Source organism: Crinia signifera, chromosome 19, assembly GCF_055691185.1.
Source record: "Crinia signifera chromosome 19, ASM5569118v1, whole genome shotgun sequence".
Classification (NCBI taxonomy): Eukaryota; Metazoa; Chordata; class Amphibia; order Anura; family Myobatrachidae; genus Crinia; species Crinia signifera.
In genome coordinates this window covers 93,349,789-93,372,217 of record NC_139226.1, presented here as the reverse complement: position 1 = coordinate 93,372,217, position 22,429 = coordinate 93,349,789, and the positions used below count along the sequence as shown (strand labels likewise).

The 22,429-nt window shown below is 46.1% G+C and overlaps 1 protein-coding gene across 3 annotated transcripts in view; it reads left to right on the top strand.

Moving 5' to 3' along the window:
* Nucleotides 1-22,429, top strand: part of MEGF6 (multiple EGF like domains 6) — a 372,940-nt gene that overhangs the window by 293,875 nt on the left and 56,636 nt on the right. For all 3 annotated transcript variants that reach the window (XM_083162934.1, XM_083162933.1, XM_083162935.1), the window contains 7 exons: nt 870-995; nt 10,984-11,106; nt 12,446-12,568; nt 14,136-14,273; nt 17,117-17,239; nt 19,450-19,572; nt 21,787-21,948. In XM_083162934.1, coding sequence (XP_083019060.1) covers nt 870-995; nt 10,984-11,106; nt 12,446-12,568; nt 14,136-14,273; nt 17,117-17,239; nt 19,450-19,572; nt 21,787-21,948 — 918 coding nt within the window. The remainder of the gene's footprint in view (nt 1-869; nt 996-10,983; nt 11,107-12,445; nt 12,569-14,135; nt 14,274-17,116; nt 17,240-19,449; nt 19,573-21,786; nt 21,949-22,429) is intronic.

Genomic DNA, 22,429 nt, shown 5'->3' with positions numbered 1-22,429 from the left:
CCCTACTATCCACGTCGGCGTGGAGTTGAGAATAGAATAGTGTGGCGAGCGCAGCGAGCCCGAAGCGTGGCGAGCGCAGCGAGCCCCGCGAGGGGACGCGGATACCTTCACAGGCGAAAAGCGAAAGGCGAAAAGCGGACACCTGTGAAGCCCGCGAGGGGACGCGTTTACCTGTGAAGGTATCCGCGTCCCCTCGCGGGGCTCGCTGCGCTCGCCTGCTTCGGGCTCGGTGGCTCGCTACGCTCGCCACACTATTCTATTCTCAACTCCACGCCGACGTGGATAGTAGGGCATGAAAAGGTCGGAGGACGCGTACCGCCGCCCCTCGCGGGCTCGCTGCGCTCGCCACGCTTCGGGTTGGCGTGGATCGTGGGGTGGCGTACAAAAATTGGGGGGACATTTAAGGGTTAATTGTGCCTATTTGGGCTCTGTAGCCCATTTAACATTGATTCCTATGGGAAAATCGCGGGCATTGAGGCATTGAATGCAAAATCGCGGTCAATCAGGCTTTTTAACATTGTTCCCTATGGGAAAATCGCGGTGATCGCGGGCATCGCGTCGCGGCCGTTTATGTACTGCCCGCGATGCCGCGATCACCGCGATGGGCGCCGTTCTAGGTAAAGAGTACCAAAATAGATTGTTTTTTCTGTATATATACGGGTCATTATGATGAATAAAAAGGTTTGCTTGGCAATTTTCACACTTATTTTGAGAATTCAATTGGCACTCAAAGGGTTAAGAAAACAATGCACCAAGTGGGGTGTATATGAAATCCTGCAGAGCTATAAATAATAACCGTGCTCCCTATAGTTTTGCTATTTTATTTCTGATTTTGTGTTTACTATGTTGTTTTGCCTTTTGCTCCTTAGCTCTGTACTCCTGCTCCACCGGGAACGGCGGCTGCGAGCACGACTGCGTACAGATCACGGTGGCTCACTACCAATGTCGCTGCAGAAACAGTTACCAGCTGAAAGAAGATGGGAAGCACTGTGAACGTAAGTGTGTAATACGGCACAGCGGACACTTAGTGTTGTCAGAGTTCCGCCTAATGACCTGATCTATTGGTCCATTCAACTACATTGAATATTGGCAGTGGAGTAAATTCTATACCTACAGTATGGACATCAGGCCGGTAACCTTGTGTTTGCTCGGCGACTACATGAGCCAAAGTCGTCTTCATGGGCCATGGGTCAACCAGCTAGCCAGGATTGCTGAGTCGGTGGGGGGTGGGGGGTGTCTTCCATAGATCTCAGTAACACCCCACTACTTAGTGTAATAGTAATTTTACTGACCTTTGCTTACTCACAAATTAAAGACAGAAGCTGAGAACTGTAAAACAAAGGAAAGGTGCTGGATTCAGAAGCCAGATGTTAAACAGATTCTACCCCCTGGAACTACAGATATTACAGTTCCCTATATGGATGTGGGGCACGGTCAGCGTTTTAGTTTACTGTAACGAGACTGGACTTGCCACTTCCTGCAGCAGAATGTGGTGGCGGATTTCAAAACTTTCTTGCTATCAAATAAAAAAAACAGTTTTTTTTTTTTTTTAATTGCAATTTACTTAAAGGTAAGGTAAACTATACATCACAAATTCTTCCTGTACCAATTAGTATGATGTTAGTGTTTGAACAGTTTGGGCATGTGAACCAGTATCTTTCCTTTACCACGGCCAGTGGAATGGTATTATACAATCTAGTGGTATCCATAATCCCCCACCCCAACACAACCACCACCAATTGCTTTACACCAGAATGTGGGTGGGGCGAGGGTCAGACAGAGGAGGAGAACATCAGCTCTTCAAATCCTCCCACCAGTGACATCACAGTCTAGTGCGATACTCCCAGCCAATCACTGACATGGGAGAGGAAACAGCCACCAGCTTCAAGCATGCAGGATATTCTCAATTTAATTGACATTATTAAACAGACCCCTATTGTTTATTAAATACACATTCATACATTGTTCCAACCAGCACCTGCACTTCCAGCTCTGGGATATCCTGTGGATAGTATCATTTACGGTGTACTTGACCCCCTACATTTGGTGGAGTAGGAATATTTTTGGGGCTGAACCAATATTCAGCTTATGACATCACTATTAACTAGTGAGATCACTTAGGTCCTAGACAAGAGGCTTTTAAGACCCTACTCTTATGTTTATCCCCTATCATAAAATACACCTAAAAATGTCACCCAGGCCCCTATGTGCCTGGTGGGTTTATGTGGGACCCTAGGCCAGTGGTTCCCAAACTGTGTGCCGTGGCTCCCTGGGGTGCCTCAGGACTCCTAAGAATCACATATAAACACAATCTACTTAATTGTGTGTGTGTGTGTGTGTATATATATATATATATATATATATATTAGAGATGTGCACCGGACACTTTTTCGCGTTTTGGGTTTTGGGTTCTGATTACCTTCAGGTTTTGGGTTCTAATGGGTTTTGCCAAAACACCCCCTAAAGGTTTTGGGTTTTGGGTTTTGGGTTCTGATTTTTTTGAAAAAAGCATAAAAATGGTTAACATTGCATAATTTAGGTGTTTTTTTGCTCCTATGCTATTATTAACCCCATCAGCTTTCTTCTCCACTCATTTACAGTCTATTCTGAAGACCTCACACCTCACAATATTGTTTTTAGGCCAAAATGTTGCACCGAGGTAGCTGGATGACTATGATAAGCAAGACAAATGGGCGGCACAAACACGTGGCCCATCTAGGAGTGGCACTGCAGTGGCAGATAGAAAAACTAGGCCCCAAAGAGCACATTATTCAAAAGAAAAAAAGAGGTGCAAGATGGAATTGTCCAAGGGCCCTCCCACCCAAACTAGGCCCCAAAGAGCACATCATTCAAAAGACAAAAAAGAGGTGCAAGATGGAATTGTCCTACGGCACTCCCACCCAAACTAGGCCCCAAAGAGCACATTATTCAAAAGACAAAAAAGAGGTGCAAGATGGAAGTGTCCAAGGGCACTCCCACCCAAACTAGGCCCCAAAGAGCACATTATTCAAAAGACAAAAAAGAGGTGCAAGATGGAAGTGTCCAAGGGCACTCCCACCCAAACTAGGCCCCAAAGAGCACATTATTCAAAAGACAAAAAAGAGGTGCAAGATGGAATTGTCCTACGGCACTCCCACCCAAACTAGGCCCCAAAGAGCACATTATTCAAAAGATAAAAAAGAGGTGCAAGATGGAAGTGTCCAAGGGCACTCCCACCCAAACTAGGCCCCAAAGAGCACATTATTCAAAAGACAAAAAAGAGGTGCAAGATGGAATTGTCCTACGGCACTCCCACCCAAACTAGGCCCCAAAGAGCACATTATTCAAAAGACAAAAAAGAGGTGCAAGATGGAATTGTCCTACGGCACTCCCACCCAAACTAGGCCCCAAAGAGCACATTATTCAAAAGACAAAAAAGAGGTGCAAGATGGAAGTGTCCAAGGGCACTCCCACCTAAACTAGGCCCCAAAGAGCACATTATTCAAAAGACAAAAAAGAGGTGCAAGATGGAATTGTCCTACGGCACTCCCACCCAAACTAGGCCCCAAAGAGCACATTATTCAAAAGACAAAAAAGAGGTGCAAGATGGAATTGTCCTTGGGCCCTCCCACCCACCCTTATGTTGTATAAACAGGACACGCACACTTTAACAAACCAATCATTTCAGCCACAGGGTCTGCCACACGACTGTGGCTGAAATGATTGGTTCGTTTGGGCCCCCACATCACAAGCTGCCATTTAATATGTCCCTGCACAAACTGGCTCTACAGAGGCAAAAGGTCGTCCTCATCCTCATCCAGCGATTCCTCACCACCATCAGTATCTTGTTCTTCCTCACCCTCACAGAGTATTAATTCGTCCCCGCTGGAATCCACCACCACAGGTTCCTGTGTACTTCGTGGACGCTGGTCTTTCTCGTAGAATTGATAATTCATTTTTATGAACATCATCTTCTCCACATTTTTTGGAAGCAACCTCCTACGCTTATTGCTGACAAGGTTCCCAGCTGCACTAAAAACTCTTTCGGAGTACACACTGGAGGAAGGGCAACTGAGGTAATATAGAGCCAGTTTGTACAGGGGCTTCCAAATTTCCTTTTTTTTCTGCCAGTACTGGTAAGGACTCTCTGACATGCCTACTTGGGTGCTGTCACCCATATAATCCTCCACCATTCTGTCAATGGTGATAGCATCATAGGCAGTGGAAGTAGACATGTCAGAAATTGTTGGAAGGTCCTTCAGCCCAGACCAAATGTCCAAACTTGGTCCTTTATCACCACCAGGGGGGGGTTTAGGAAATCGCAGTTGTTTCCTTGCAGAACCAGTTGCTGGAGAAAATGAAGGAGAAGGTGCTGCTGAGTCACTTTCCACTTCAGAAGATGACAGTTTTCTAACCAGCAGTTCTTTGCACTTCTGCAGGCTTGTGTCCGCCGGAAAGAGTGACACCACGTAGGCTTTAAACCGAGGATCGAGCACGGTGGCCAAAATGTACTCCTCTGATTTCAAAATTTGTACCACCCTCGAATCCTGGCAAAGCGTATGAAGGACTTCATCCACAAGTCCCACATGCTTAGAGGACTCGCTCCGTCTCAGCTCCTCCTTCACTTTCTCCAACTGTTTCTGCAAAAGCCTGATGAGGGGAATGACCTGACTCAAGCTGGCAGTGTCTGAACTGACTTCACGTGTGGCAAGTTCGAAGGGTTGGAGAATCTTGCACAACACTGAAATCATTCTCCACTGTGCTTGAGTCAGGTGCATACCCCCTCCTTTGCCTATGTCATAGGTGGATGTATAGGCTTGAATGGCCCTTTGCTGCTCCTCCATCCTCTGAAGCATATAGAGGGTTGAGTTCCACCGCGTTACGACCTCTTGCTTCAGCTGATGGAGGGGCAGGTTCAACAGTGTTTGCTGCCGCTCCAGTCTTTGGCATGCAGCCGCCGAATGACGAAAGTGGCCACAAATTTTTCGGGCCACCGAAAGAGTCCCCTGCACAGCTCTGTTGTCTCTTAGAAAACTCTGGACCACCAAATTTATCGTGTGAGCAAAACAGGGCACATGCTGGAATTTGCCCTGCTTTAATGCCCGCACGATATTGCAGGCATTGTCTGACACCACAAATCCCCAGGAGAGTCTAAGAGGGGTAAGCCATTGCCCAATGATTACCCTCAGTTTCTGTAAGAGGTTATCGGCGGTGTGCCTCTTACGGAAAGCGGTTACACACAACGTAGCCTGCCTAGGAAGGAGCTGGCATTTCCCAGGTCCTACTACTGGTGCTGCTGCTGTTGTTGCTGCTGGACAAGGTGATTCATCTACCCAGTGGGCTGTCACGGTCATGTAATCCCTAGTCTGCCCTTTTCCACTTGTCCACATGTCCGTTGTTAAGTGGACAGTGGGTATGACCGCATTTTTCAGGGCACTGAGAACACTTTTATGCACTTTACTGTACAGCTTCGGTATCGCCTGTCTAGCGAAGTGGAATCTTGACGGTATTTTGTAACGGGGACACACTAAGTCCATCAATCGTCTAAATCCTACTCCAGCAGTTATGGACACCGGAAGCACATCTAATACAATCAGATCTGCTAAGGCCTCAGTTACCCGCTTTGCCATTGGATGACTGCTGTCATACTTCATCTTCATGGCAAAGGACTGTTGGACAGTCAATTGCTTAGTGAAATAAGTGTTCCGACTTCCCCTCCGGGATGATGAATGACTCCCAGCAGCAACAGCAGCAGCGGCAGCAGTAGGAGGCGTAGCAATGCAGGATCCTCCAGAAGAATCCCGGATAGGAGAGGAGTCAGTCAGGCAAGTAACATGGCCTATAGGACTACTCCCAATCCTCATTGAGGAAGAAATTGACGAGGAGGGACTTTGCGGTGTAGTTGGGCACGTGGACACAACAGGACAAAGGGATTTAGTTGTCCCTGGACTGTGTACATTCTTAGCCACAGTTTCTGAACTAAACAGCAACTTATGAACGCTCTTCAAGTGACGTAGAAGGGAGGATGTCCCTAGGTGGGAAACGTCCTTACCCCTGCTTATTTGAGCTTTGCATAAGCTACATATGGCAAAACAATTGTTGGACGGTTTGGGATAAAAATAATTCCAGACCGAAGAGGTGGATTTATTGGTCTTCTGTCCAGGCATGGTGATGCCCTTTGGGATCTCACGGACAACAACTGTCTTGCCCGGTGCCTCATTTAAGCAAACCGCATCAGCATCGTCCTCCTCGTCAATTTCTCCCTCAGCACCAGCTTCATCAATATCCTCCTCCTGGTGTACAACACTGACACCTTCATTATCGACATCTGCAACTGCACTGTCTGTGATCCTTCCAGCACATGCAGAGGGTGTGCTGCGAATGCTGAAAGGAGCATCCTCTTCCCGTACAGTGATGGGAAGGTCAGGCATCGCAACCACCAACACCCTTGGACTCTCCACTGGGATTTGTGATACCATGTCTTCTTTGGAAGGCAGAGTTGTTTGCTGGATTTTTGTTGGTGACACCTTAAATCTCTTAAATTTTAAAGTGGGAGAAGGAGGAGGAGGAGGAGGAGGAGGAGGAGGAGGAGGAGGACTTTGATCATCTTGTGAAGCTGAGCCACTAGTCATGAACATAGGCCATGGCCGTAGCCGTTCCTTGCCACTCCGCGTTGTAAATGGCACACTGGCAACTTTAAGTTTCTCCTCCAATGATTTGCTTTTTCTTTTTAAGGGCCTTTTACTCAACTTTGGCTTTTTGGATTTTACATGCCCTCTACTTTGACACTGGGCATCGGCCTTGGCAGACGACGTCGATGGCATTTCATCGCCTATGTCATGATGACTAGTGGCATCAGCTTCAGAAGCACGACGAAGTGGCTCCTCATCTTTTCCTTTTTTTTTATCCTCCATATTTTGGATATCTAACGGTAGGCAGCGGTGTCAGCAAACTGGATACCGAGATATCAGCTGGTTGTTGTCACTATCCAGTGACAACAGCAGCAAGATACAAAAGTGGATATATATCAGTAACACAACAAGTGGCGTCAGCAAACCAGAGTTATGTACTGCGATATCTAACGGTAGGCAGCGGTGGCAGCAAACTGGATACCGAGATATCAGCTGGTTGTTGTCACTAGCCAGTGACAACAGCAGCAAGATACAATATTTATTTTGTGGATACACTGGTAGGTAACACAACAAGTGGCGTCAGCAAACCGGAGTTATTTACTGCGATATATGTAACGGCAGCGGTGGCAGCAAACTGGATACCCAGATATCAGCTGGTTGTTGTCACTAGCCAGTGACAACAGCAGCAAGATACAATATTTATTTTGTGGATACACTGGTAGGTAACACAACAAGTGGCGTCAGCAAACCGGAGTTATTTACTGCGATATATGTAACGGCAGCAGTGGCAGCAAACTGGATACCCAGATATCAGCTGGTTGTTGTCACTAGCCAGTGACAACAGCAGCAAGATACAAAAGTGGATACACTGGTAGGTAACACAACAAGTGGCGTCAGCAAACCGGAGTTATTTACTGCGATATATGTAACGGCAGCAGTGGCAGCAAACTGGATACCCAGATATCAGCTGGTTGTTGTCACTAGCCAGTGACAACAGCAGCAAGATACAATATTTATTTTGTGGATAGTTACACTGGTAGGTAACACAACAAGTGGCGTCAGCAAACCAGAGTTATTTACTGCGATATATGTAACGGCAGCAGTGGCAGCAAACTGGATACCCAGATATCAGCTGGTTGTTGTCACTAGCCAGTGACAACAGCAGCAAGATACAATATTTATTTTGTGGATACACTGGTAGGTAACACAACAAGTGGCGTCAGCAAACCGGAGTTATTTACTGCGATATATGTAACGGCAGCAGTGGCAGCAAACTGGATACCCAGATATCAGCTGGTTGTTGTCACTAGCCAGTGACAACAGCAGCAAGATACAAAAGTGGATACACTGGTAGGTAACACAACAAGTGGCGTCAGCAAACCGGAGTTATTTACTGCGATATATGTAACGGCAGCAGTGGCAGCAAACTGGATACCCAGATATCAGCTGGTTGTTGTCACTAGCCAGTGACAACAGCAGCAAGATACAATATTTATTTTGTGGATAGTTACACTGGTAGGTAACACAACAGGTGGCGTCAGCAAACCGGAGTTATTTACTGCGATATATGTAACGGCAGCGGTGGCAGCAAACTGGATACCCAGATATCAGCTGGTTGTTGTCACTAGCCAGTGACAACAGCAGCAAGATACAATATTTATTTTGTGGATAGTTACACTGGTAGGTAACACAACAAGTGGCGTCAGCAAACCGGAGTTATTTACTGCGATATATGTAACGGCAGCAGTGGCAGCAAACTGGATACCCAGATATCAGCTGGTTGTTGTCACTAGCCAGTGACAACAGCAGCAAGATACAATATTTATTTTGTGGATAGTTACACTGGTAGGTAACACAACAAGTGGCGTCAGCAAACCGGAGTTATTTACTGCGATATATGTAACGGCAGCGGTGGCAGCAAACTGGATACCCAGATATCAGCTGGTTGTTGTCACTAGCCAGTGACAACAGCAGCAAGATACAATATTTATTTTGTGGATACACTGGTAGGTAACACAACAAGTGGCGTCAGCAAACCGGAGTTATTTACTGCGATATATGTAACGGCAGCAGTGGCAGCAAACTGGATACCCAGATATCAGCTGGTTGTTGTCACTAGCCAGTGACAACAGCAGCAAGATACAAAAGTGGATACACTGGTAGGTAACACAACAAGTGGCGTCAGCAAACCGGAGTTATTTACTGCGATATATGTAACGGCAGCAGTGGCAGCAAACTGGATACCCAGATATCAGCTGGTTGTTGTCACTAGCCAGTGACAACAGCAGCAAGATACAATATTTATTTTGTGGATAGTTACACTGGTAGGTAACACAACAGGTGGCGTCAGCAAACCGGAGTTATTTACTGCGATATATGTAACGGCAGCGGTGGCAGCAAACTGGATACCCAGATATCAGCTGGTTGTTGTCACTAGCCAGTGACAACAGCAGCAAGATACAATATTTATTTTGTGGATAGTTACACTGGTAGGTAACACAACAGGTGGCGTCAGCAAACCGGAGTTATTTACTGCGATATATGTAACGGCAGCGGTGGCAGCAAACTGGATACCCAGATATCAGCTGGTTGTCACTAGCCAGTGACAACAGCAGCAAGATACAATATTTATTTTGTGGATAGTTACACTGGTAGGTAACACAACAAGTGGCGTCAGCAAACCGGAGTTATTTACTGCGATATATGTAACGGCAGCAGTGGCAGCAAACTGGATACCCAGATATCAGCTGGTTGTCACTAGCCAGTGACAACAGCAGCAAGATACAATATTTATTTTGTGGATAGTTACACTGGTAGGTAACACAACAAGTGGCGTCAGCAAACCGGAGTTATTTACTGCGATATATGTAACGGCAGCGGTGGCAGCAAACTGGATACCCAGATATCAGCTGGTTGTCACTAGCCAGTGACAACAGCAGCAAGATACAATATTTATTTTGTGGATACACTGGTAGGTAACACAACAAGTGGCGTCAGCAAACCGGAGTTATTTACTGCGATATATGTAACGGCAGCGGTGGCAGCAAACTGGATACCCAGATATCAGCTGGTTGTTGTCACTAGCCAGTGACAACAGCAGCAAGATACAAAAGTGGATACACTGGTAGGTAACACAACAAGTGGCGTCAGCAAACCACAGTTAAAAATTTAATTACTGAGTCTGCGATATCTAACGGCAGCCAGTGGTGTCAGCAACAACAACAACTTAATTATTTTTTTTTATATTTTTATATATTTTTAATTTTTTTTTTATTTTTTTTTATATACTCTGAGAGGTAGGTACAAGGTAGTGGCACTGGCAACAACAGAGGTGACTGCCTGGTAGGTGTTTACAACCATATAACAGGTAGCCAGGCAGCACAAAAACCCTCTCTGGCAGCACAATAAAAATTATTAAACCCCCCTCTGTCTGTAGTATTCTGTAGCAGGCTAGCAGCAGCAGTGACACAATTAGAGATGAGCAGGCTATAGCAATATAGAAAGAAAACCCCCTCTGCGGCAGTACAATAAACCCCCCTCTGTCTGTAGTATTCTGTAGCAGCAGCAGTGACACAAATTACAGATGAGCAGGCTACAGCAATATAGAAAAAAAAATCACTCTCCAGCAGCACAATAAAAATGATTAAACCCCCTCTGTACTTGCAGCTCTTTAGCAGCAAGCAGCACAGTGACACACACAACGCTCCAGCAAACCCCCCTCACGGAGCAATAAATAAAACCCCCCTCTCTGGCAGCACTGCTGCCTGCTCTGCGTCGCCCCACAGAATGAAGATGGCGGCGGCGGGTCCCGGCTTTTATGTAATCCGGATCTCGCGAGAATCCGACGTCACCAATGTGACGTCGGGCCTCGATTTCGGCTCCGGGCCTGCGCGGGAGTCCGCGGACGTCCTGGATCCGGATTCGGATTCAGGACGTCCGTGCGGATCCGGATCTCGGAGATCCGGACCCGCTCATCACTAATATATATATAATTTTTTCGGGGGGCCTACGGGTGCCGTGGAAAAATTCTGATACTCTAGGGTGCAGTGATTCGCAAAAGATTGGGAACCCATGCCCCAGGCTATACAGATCTGTAGCTTTGTATCCTTTGTAAGAGCTTCTACAGAGCTGTATATTGGTTTGCAACATCCTTTTCTTGTCAGTGGAAGCAGAGTTTATGCACGAGACCACAGGACATTTTTCATGTTCCTTTCCAGCTTTTGTTAATACTGTGGCACAATTTGTTTTATTTTACTGTTATTTCTAATTACTTTCAACATCAATATTGTCACTGTAGCGGCAGAGTAGCCTCATGTTTTGCTAGGAGGTTTGTGGAAAATGCCTCTATAATTGCTTCAATATGTGTCAACAGTAAGTAACCCGTGTGCGAGCAGGAATGGAGGCTGCATGCATCAGTGCACCAATGACGGAGGGCGCGTTAAATGTACCTGTCACCCTGGATACAGGCTGGCAGCCGATGGCAAGACTTGTGAAGGTACGTGACCTGATCTGCACCGTTGTAATTGATAAGGTTTACACATGAACACCTGGGTTCCCCCTGGATACAGAAAGCAGTGGGCCACCGAAACGTGTTATCCCCATGGAAGCCGGACTGTAACGGCTGGTTGATTTTTATTTGGAATTTTGTTTTTCAGCGCCTCCTCCCCCTCTGCCCCCCTCCGCTCCGCTCCTCATAAACACATAATAACACGTTCCTTATGGATTATAAAGATGGCCACCAAGGAATGGATCATTGGGTTGACACTGTTTAGGCCGACATGAATTGGTTCGGCCACTGAAGATCGACACCTAAAATAGGTTGACAATGGGAAGGTGGACATGTACCGCTTCCCCTCGCACTACTATGTTTTCCCTCCACTGCCTAGGGGATGGTAGGGTGTGAAATACCGCCTGTCGGCTCAAAAAGACTCATGTCGACTATCAACCTTCCACTGTTGACCTAATGCTTGTGTTGGCCTTCCGACCCTGTTGATCTTAGCCATGTCCACCTATTTTGGGTGTCGTCCTTTAGTGGGCGACCTAATGTATGTCAACCTAGCGACTGTTTTCTGTTATATAGCAATGTTTGTTATAATACCTGTTTTTGTTTTGTTTTTGTAATTTTTTTTTAAAGGGGTCTAACTTCAGTTCCGCATTTTTCACATCATTTTACCATTTACCTAGACTAGAATATGCAGTATATAACTGTACCTGGGCCGCTTTCAGTTCTCCACAGGAATATACTCCCTTTGGCTTCAAGTTTGGATGGAAAAGTCTCTAAAGCGTAGGTCGACATTGACAAAAAGGTCGATATGAAAAAAGGTCAACACATCAACCTATTTCATTTGTCGATCTAATCCCTGTCAACCTTTATAGTGTCGACGCAATGCCCCGTAATAAACTAGTCATTTTTGTCTGTCCTAAGTATATGAATAACTAAATTCTATATACACTTATTGTATTTAGATTGTAGTTACACATTCAGCAGTGTGTTATTCACACAATTTATTTCCCCGTTAATGTAATGTGGTTACAGCAGCTATAAAACCGGCCAATGAAAATACAGCACTGTTATCCCAGGGTTCCAAGAATTGTAAGACGATCTTAATTCGCAGTGGAAAGATTAATGGGAGCCTCCCAGTAGGAGGTGGACGGTAAGTGTGTAACCCAGTTATATTCCCATATCCAGTGCCCAGACGGCATTTACAGCTGACACTACCTCTGCGCGGCCAGAGAATGCTTTTCTTGGCAGAATTGTTTTATGTAATATTTTTGCATCAATACCCTGTTTTCCCATTAATAATGCCTGCGATGTCCCCTGCTTCTTTTTAAAGACATTAACGAATGCGAGAGTGGCCTGGCCATGTGTGCACACAGCTGTCTCAACACTCGTGGTTCCTATCACTGCGGTTGCAGCCCGGGGTATGAATTGGGAGCTGACGGAAAACAGTGCTACAGTAAGTGTTCCGGGGGGGGGTTGATGGTCGCTCACTATCGAATGATTTTTCTGTCGTTCGCTAATAAAAGTCAGTCTAGATTATGCCCGCAGATTGCCGAATTCGGCGTTCCCCTGCTGCTGGGTTGGGTGGGGTTTTAAATTATATTTTGGCACCTGGGCCCACAACACACATGTTCCGCTACCGAACCAATCCGTTCCTAACTGTCTGTGTTATAACAATGAAAGGAGCTGACTGGCTGGAACTTTATCTCTCCCCAATGTGTTGCCTATCTGCCCCTTAACAAGCCTTCTGATATATAATAGCCGCATCTATATCTCTGTGTCTCAGCGCCTGTTCCTGAGGTCTCTGAGGGACCGTAATCAGTGATCTTATGATGAGTGTTCGATCTTGATGTCAGGGGCCAGTCACGGCGGATGCACATACAGTATTTTGCTTATGCAGGTTCCTGCCAAACTGTAAGACCAGATATATTCCAGTGTAATCATATATCATTATCCTCACATTCTCCAGTCCCTATCACCCAGATGGTAAACTGTAAACCCTGCACGTGCTGTGTCTGACGCTGTGCAGTTCCCTGAACAGTAAACGGGATGTGATCAGCGATTAACACTGACCGAGGGTCAACGTGGAAAGAAGAACATTCGGCGTGTAAGGCTATCACAGGACAGGCTCCTCATTGGTCAGGGGTGTGATTCTACGACGCACCGCAGGGGACTTGAACTGCTCTAGAACCCACATACTGTAAAACCTCCCTGTGTGTAAAATAGGGGGGAGTACTAGAAGCCAATTGTGCAGTGCTTCCTTGGAGCGTCAGATAAAGTTGGGCCTTCCCTACCTATAATGGGGATATTCAGACCTGTTCGCTGCCCAGTGATCAGATATACGCCTCCTTGTTAGAGTGAAATCCCGCCCTGTGCAAGATTGGGAATTACTTAGCGGGGCTTGTGAAAAAAGTAGCTGGATCGGCGTTTAGCTGTAAACATACTTACAGTACTTACACTCTCGGAAATGGCCTCGAAAATTGGGTCCCTCCTCCCAGCCTTCCGGACGGGTGAGCAAGCCTCCCGCATTTAGCGGGACCCCGCAACACCTTCCCTCTGCCGGTCAAATGCTAACATTCACGGCCCTTTAAGGAGGAGGCGGGGCTAAAAATCACACAAATTGTGTAAATTAGTACCACCCCCTCCCCAAAGTGCTGCAAATCACGGCATTTACAGATATTGGGGCGGGGCTTAATGGCAGCAAGTCCCACCCCCTCTGGAAAAGCCGCAGAGCGTCTCTTCTAGACAAAGATAAGCAATAATGGCTGTAAATCCATTTGCAGGCCACTCACCATTAAATGGTTACCCCTCTGTGGGCAGGATTTTATCGTAGGATGGCCTCGTACATGCGTACTATGAGCTGTACGCATGTGCAGTCTATCGGTAATCGCCCAGCCTGCGAATTCGGTCAGATCTGAATATCCCTCTATATACCTTTTACCAGTGTCCATATTGCCTGTAAATCAATTTAAAAAAGAATAAATATGTATATAGGAATAATCCAACTTTGTTTTCTGTTCCAGGGATAGAAATGGAGATAATTAACAGTTGTGAAATAAACAATGGCGGCTGTTCCCACGAATGCCGTCACAGCAGTACAGGATCTCTATGCCTCTGTCCCCAGGGATTGGATCTGAATTCCGATGGGAAAACATGCATAGGTAAGCTGCTGCGTCAGTGCCTGCCATGTAATACATAGCAGGAGTGTGTCTGGGTATGCAGGGTCAGGATTTAGCCAGGGGAACATATGCACCAAGCCCTGGAGTGATTGAGTGGCAACCAACCAATCAGCTCCTACGTTTTATTTTTCAAACTCGGAATTTGACATGGCAGTTAGGATCGGATTGGCTGCTACTTTAGTTGAAATAAGGTCAGAGTATCTTATTAATCCATTCATGATGTCAGTATGGCGGCAGCAGGAAGCCACAGAGAGAGTTATATTGTGGAAGGAGAAGCAGCACAGAGGATATCAGCATGTGATGGGGACAGTGACATGATGAGAGGAGGATAATGAAGGTAGCAGGTAGCCACAGACTGAGAGTTACAGTATATAGTAAGAGAAGCATTGTCTTAAGCAGCACAGAGTATATCAGGAGATGAGTAATGTGTTAGTGATGACAGGGCTGCATGTGACAGGGGCAGTGACATGATGTGAGGGTTGGAATGGAGGCAGCAGGAAGTCACAGACTGAGAGTTATAAAGTGGGAGGAGCAGGGTCTCCCAGCAGCACAGAGTATATCAGGGGATGAATGATGTGTCAGTGAGGACAGGGCTGCATGTGACAGGGCAGTGACATGATGTGAGGAGGGGGATGGAAGCAGCAGGAAGCCAGTGTGAGTTATACGGTGGAAGAGACAGTTTCGCAGCAGTACAGAGTGTTGCTGTGAATCTCCACATTTATACCCCTTTTATACCAAAGATGCCAGGTCGCACCCGGGTTTATGATCCCCCGCTTCAATCCGGGTGCGACCCGGCGTTTGCTCCCTTTTACACCGCTGCATTCCCCAGCCACCGCTTGGAGATGACGTAATCTCCAAGCGTCGAACGCCGCCGCCGGGACCCGGACCGCTGTGCTCAGGGCAAGCCCAGCACTAAGGTAACCTCCTCAGGTTGCACGTCCCCCATTGATGTAAATGGGAGCCGGGTCACTGCCCTCTATCCAGGTCCTAGCTGTCTTCTACCCAGGTAGGGGTAGAAGTCTCGTGTCCCATTTACACCTCCGTTGACCCGCCGAAGACCCGGGGTTTTGCGGCGGTGTAAAAGGGGTATTAGTTAACATCTATTTGTATGGTTCTGTTGCTCTGTAGTCATCACTGGTGTCACCTGTCACTGCTCACATTACTCTTTCAGCTTCCTGAGCTGCAGCATTAACCCTACATTTGCTGGTTCTGGAAGTATAGATTCTAGGCTAGCCCACAATTTCTTATTTTCTTTTTTATGCTGGTTTATACTGTATTATTTCCAAGATGAAACACTGCAGTTTATAATCCAATCACGTGCTAACTGGACTATTACAGTCTTTGCCATCAGCTAAATGAAATTGTTTAACCAAAACTGTCCGGCTGGAGGTCGTGCGAGTTAACGAATGTATTGCGGAACGTGCCTGGAGAATATTGTAGATGAGAAAATATTGATGCTCTCTCTTAATAGACGCTATATCTTTTTTTTGCAACTCTATTTTGAAGCTTATGGTAAATCTCAAGACAAAGGTATTTCCTGGTACAGTCAGTCAGCGTGCCTGCTGTCTAAACTTTTACAAGGCTGAATTTGCAGCCGCAGGCTAAAGTCGCTGCCAAGATTTACAGCATACCTTCACTGGCGAGGATTCCAGCTATGTGCGCCTCCTCATATGGGAGGGTTCATGTCATTTTAGTACTGGCCGGACTGTGATTATAGTGTGTTGCCATTTCCAAAATTTAGTTTTGGGAGCCGGTAACAGAATCACATGGAAATGTCTTTTATGTATGAACAAGTGAAATGAATGGAAGATACTCCTGGTTTAAGAAAATATAAATTGGAAATGGGGTGATTTCCTCCCTGGGTCAGTGGATCAACCACTGACGGTCGACAGGGCATTGTCGACACCTTAAAAACTGGCTTTTTGATTACAGGGTCATAAGGTCGACACATGCATTAGGTTTACAATCGGGAAGGTCAACCGTCAAAAGGTTGACACAGGTTTTTCATGTTTTTGTCCCGAATGTCGACACAGTTGACCTGGACAATGCAATAGTGCCGGATTCAGTAGCACACTATTATATTCTCCCTCCACACCCTAGCACAGGGCTGGGCAACACCGGCCCTCCAGATGTTGATGAACTACACATCCCAGCATGCCTCGCGTCAGGTTCATCATGGCCACATAGCAAAACTAATGCAAAGCATCCTGGGATGTGTAGTTCATTAACATCTGGAGGGCCGGTGTTGCCCAGCCCTGCCCTAGCGGATGATAGGGTATGAAATACCGCCTGTCGGCACATGTCGGCTCAAAATAAAACATGAAAAACCTGTGTCAACCTTTCAAATATCAACCTTTCTATTGTCGACCTAATGCATGTGTCGACATTATGACCCTGTCAACCTAAAGCCTTTTGAAGGTGTCTACCTAAGCCCTGCCGACCTTCAGTGGTCATCCCAATGTATGTCAACCTTTCTGATGTCGACCTGGAGACCGTATACCCCTTCAAACATGTTTCTTTGAAGTTAGCTATTTGGGCAGTTTGGACCAATGGGGGGGGGGGGAGGGTCAAATATATTTTTATAAATATTTACTGGATGTGTTCGTATATTTAAAGAAAACAAAATATTTATTACTAATATCTAATTTGGTCTAAAAAAGTATTTAAACATAAATAATCCTAAAGGCCTGTAATATAACAGTGTGCCCGTTGGCGCATTTCACTTTCTCATGGCTTATTCCACTATACGCAGATGGCAGGGGCCATTTAAAAGATACTTTAAACTCTTTGATTTGACGAGAGTCTGTACTTTGTTTTCCACGCAGATGCAGATGAGTGCACCAACGGCGCCTCCTGCTGTCAGCAGGAGTGTTCAAACTATGCCGGAGGCTACGAATGTGTCTGCTACCCTGGTTACCGGCTCAACTTGGATGGCTGTGGATGTGATGGTAATTAGCTCTGCGGTGTAACTTGTGAAATACTTCTGTCATGTACTTTCACTTTGAGCTGTGACAATTTTTACTTTTACTTTGAGCTGAAACTAGGGATGGCCATCGTTGCCATTGCCATCGATGGCAATTCTGCAACTGGCCATCGATAGTGCTTAACTATACAATGGATGACCATCAATATTTTTGCATATTGATGGTCATCCATTCTGTTTGATTGATTGGCCTGTGGGCTTCTCGGGTGTTGGGGGGCGGAGCTATGCTCTGTGTCCCGGTACTTTGAAAAAAAAGAGGGAAACATCGTTTTGCTATTCCATCGATGTAGGGAAACCATCTGGTTCTCCATCGATGGCAAAAGTATTTCACATCGGCCATGAACCATTGATGATTTTGAATCATCGACGGTCGATGGCCATCCCTAGCTGATACCTTTTTTAGCCCACAAGTTTTCCACCCCACCCCCAGTCCATAATTGCCTACTTTCTGGCTGCCCTCTCCGGTAGAGGGCAGACAGCTCAGTGAGGCAGGGGGGGGGGGGGGGGGGCGCTGATGGGGTGGGAAAGAGGCGAAGTAGTCAGCGGATCATATGGTGTGGGGCCGGTATCTCAGGCATTGCACAGCGGGGGTGGGGCTACAATGATGCAATTTGCGTCATTTGCTCGCCTCGCTCCATATCCAGCAAGTTTGAAACAGGCCAGTGTCCCAGTACAGTTTTCAAAGTTTTTTGGTATCCATGTTGACATGGACCCAAGTTAATCTAGTGCAGTGGCATATTTTTAATGTTCGCAATGTGCACATGGCACATGGGCCTTTAAGTCCCAGGAGGGCCCACAACACAACCATTTTTATTACTTAATCCTCCTGATTCCCGCGATGAAGGCAGAAGCACAGAAAAAAATGGCCTCAGCACCATTAGTTCAGAGCCCTCTAGAGCTCAGACTCTACTGCACTGTGCAGTGGCTGACAGAGAAAGGGCCCAAAAGAAGAGGCTCCTCCTCCCATAAGGCGCCCCTGGTGTAGTATGTACCCTCGCAGGGCTCACTTCACTCGCCATGCTTCAGATACATTTATGTTCTCAATCGGAGTCCCCGTAGATGTTAAAGTATAAAAAAGTCCCAAAAAGGCCGGAAATAAAGTGAAAAATTCTTGTTGATAAAGTCTACTTTTGCATGTCGGCCTTTTGGTGTCAACCAATTGACTATCGGCCTAGGCACTGTAGACCTACCAACCGGATTCCGTGTTTACTATACAAATGCAATGCCTTCTATAGTCCTCACTTGTAGAAAGGAAGTCATTACATATTCATGTTTTTGTTTGCGGTTTCACATAGAAAAATTAGCATAACTGATTACTGTTTTCCTTGGAGGAGAATCTTGGAATTTCTAAAGGCAACATATTTCTGGTTGCTTAATTGTGCCAAGTGCAGAGGGTCCATATGTCCAAGTTAGTTTAACATCTTACCGCAAGTGTATATTTCTCATGCCTGACATTTTTCTGAGTCTTTGATCTTGGCCATGTGATCAGTGACATCATACTATACCCCTACTTACATCATGACATTGCTCCGTCTATTGCACGCTGTGTAGTGATGGGTCAAATGTGCAGAAGGAGGACCTTGTAACTATACATTCTCCTAGATGCTGTAGCTTAGTAGCATCTTTATACGAGCCAGGTAAAGTCATGCAGTAGGAACATTGTTGTATGTTAACCACTTTGTGCTGTTATTTACTGTGCCACCTAAAACCAGGCTTCAACCCTTGTCTGCCCCAGAAAACTGAACACGTGCTCAAGCTTTGTTTCAGTTGCACTTGCCAATTTCAAATAGCCAATGTAGTCCCTGGTCGTCTCCATACGCACTGGATGCCCAGAGATGACATCATCCAAGTGCCCCTAAGTTCCCTAATTAGCTCCTTTTAGGCATGGCCTGGGTCAATCCTTTTCACACTGTGCCAGGACCTGGGTTGCATTGGCTTGCCACGGCATTTACCACTGGCAAGGGATTTAGTCACTGAACACCATTAAGGAGTATATAGCATAGCTTTTCTAGTCTACTGTAAGCCATGTTGGGGGTGATGACCACTTCCACCAACCCCCAAAAAGAGCGTACTTTCACTTTTAAAGGGTATAAGTTTAAGGTTTGTACAGTGGCTGTTGGTGGGATGGTTTGTATGGTGTCTGCCCATTACTAATCCTGTTCTGTTTCTGCCTAGATGTGAATGAATGTCTTCTGAACAACGGAGGATGTAGCCAGGTCTGCGAGAACCTTCCTGGTTCCTTCCTATGCAGCTGCAATCCAGGCTACAGGCTGGATGCTGATGGCAAAGGATGTACAGGTATTTTCCAGCCCTCTCCTGACCCCTCATCCTTTTCTGCTGACATAGCTCTGTAAGCACAAGGATTCAATGTCCAATGGATAACGTGCAACCGCAGAGGCATCTGTCCAAAGACCAACTGATTTAAATAAATAGGTTATAATGATTGGTTGGGATTAGTTGTATGCATAGGAGGAAAAGTCCTTATACAGAAGGTATACTGTGCAAAAATCTAAATATTGCTAGCAATACCTTGACTCTGGATATATGACCATCCTGCACATACAGCAAGAATCTGGGTGCTCTTGTGCACCATAAACGTACAACAATGACTCCAATGTTTTAGGATGTAAGCCGATTATCTAATGTTCTTCATTAAATGAATATGTTCTATGCTCATCCACATGGGAGATGCCATCAGAATGCATACCTCCACGGCATGTTGAGCTAATATCCATGGTGGTACCCTGAGAATGGCTGCCACTACAGCATGTTGGGCAGTACAAATGGTTTAATGCAGGGGTGGCCAATCATGTCCTCATGATTTACCTACAGTTCATGTATGTCAGGCCACCTGTGGATCTACAGTAGGAATGAATGCAGCATGTATGAAAATGTGACAGTAATCACTACAGCTGTGCACCAGCTAGGTGATTTGGGGAACGTGACAGTTAGTAATGACTACAGCTGTGCACCAGCTAGGTGATTTGGGGAATGTGACAATTAGTAATGACTACACCTGTGCACCAGCTAGGTGATTTGGGGAATGTGACAGTTAGTAATGACTGCACCTGTGTACCAGCTAGGTGATTTGAGGAATGTGACAGTTGGTAATAACTGCAGCTGTGCACCAGCTAGGTGATTTGGGGAATGTGACAGTTAGTAATGACTACAGCTGTGCACCAGCTAGGTGATTTGGGGAATGTGACAGTTAGTAATGACTACACCTGTGCACCAGCTAGGTGATTTGGGGAATGTGACAGATCGTAATGACTACAGCTTTGCACCAGCTAGGTGATTTGGGTTATGTGACAGTTAGTAATGACTACAGCTGTGTACCAGCTAGGTGATTTGGGGAATGTGACAATTAGTAATGACTACACCTGTGCACCAGCTAGGTGATTTGGGGAATGTGACAGTTGGTAATGACTGCAGCTGTGCACCAGCTAGATGATTTGGGGAATGTGACAGTTGGTAATGACTGCAGCTGTGCACCAGCTAGATGATTTGGGGAATGTGACAGTTAGTAATGACTGCACCTGTGTACCAGCTAGGTGATTTGGGGAATGTGACCGTTATTAATGACTACAGCTGTGCACCAGCTAGGTGATTTGGGGAATGTGACAGTTAGTAATGACTACAGCTGTGCACCAGCTAGGTGATTTGGGGAATGTGACAGTTAGTAATGACTACAGCTGTGCACCAGCTAGGTGATTTGGGGAATGTGACAGTTAGTAATGACTACAGCTGTGCACCAGCTAGGTGGTCTGGAAAACGTGAACAGTTGGTAGATCTCGAGGACCGGTTTGGCCACCCCTGGTTTAATGATCAACTGTATATATCCTCCACCTTACGGTGGCCAATCTCGGGATTTGGCCCTAAAAATGCCAGGATTTGAATCCAGGGATTGGACTTGGATTCTGGGATTTGCCAAGCAGCGCATATCTAATGCCGGGCAGCGTCTGAGAACTTGCTTCCGGAGTGCGGTCTGGAGCGGGTATAAGCGATGCAGCCTGCACAGCCTGACCTCTGACCATCACGCTGCGCAGGACACACAGCCCATTCCTGCTCCAGACCACACATCTGAGTCCCGCCCACAACGTCCTCTCCTCTATGTAGCTTCTGCCGCCCGCCCTCCAACTCTGCTGCTGCCGCTGTCACCCTTGCTGTCTTCCCTGCTCCCGACACCTATGTAAGTAGGAATGCCAATCCTGTGATCCGGGAATCCAAGGATTGAGCATTTTTCAATCCTGGGATCGAAAAAATGGCCAGGGATTGGCATCCCTACTCCCCATGCTTGAGTGAGTTTCCCCTGGGTACTCTGACTTCCCCCCCACTATCCCAAAATATATTGGTAGGTTAAATGTCTCCTAACAATAAATGAACCTTAGTGTGCAAGTGTGTACATGTCACAGGGCAGACTAGATGCGCCAAGTGGTTCTTATCTGAGGTCATGTTCTATGTTGGCATAATATTCCACTCTTACTGTATTATCTTCTGCGTGTTCCCCTCCAGCTTTCCAGGAAACAGATTCCAGGCGCCGCCCGGTGGAATACTCCCTTCCTCAGGTTACCTTATTGAGGGATGAATTTGCCCAAATATTTGATGATGATGAGGAGTACAATGAAGAGGAGGAGGCAGAAGCGAGGGGGGAGCACACGCTCTCGGAGTCATTCGGTAATAAATATCAACGTGATTATTTCTGTACTTCCATCTACATGACATATTTTGCTATTGCTGAATGTTTTCACTTATAACAAAATGACCCATAAGCACTTATCCACTTCCCCCGTTATTAGCATAATTAGCCATTGTTGGCTCACAACAGGAATCTGGCCTCTCACATGGAAAGCGATGCTTAATTAAATGTTAAATGATATCCTTTTCTTACACATTGGCACACGGCTGCATATGGTTTTAATGATACTTTTTAAGTTATTACTGTTTATTCTGCATGTCTAAGCCGATTTGTCTGTTGTTAGGGTATAGGCAATGATCCAAAGGAATCACATGTACAGTAACTTAGTCTTAGGGAATACAGGGAAATTAATTAAACTCACCATCGGGTATCCCCCTGGTCCACCCCGACGGTTGATACACCTAAATACAAACTTAACTTTAAACCTTACATAACTTAACTTAACTTAAAATAAAGACA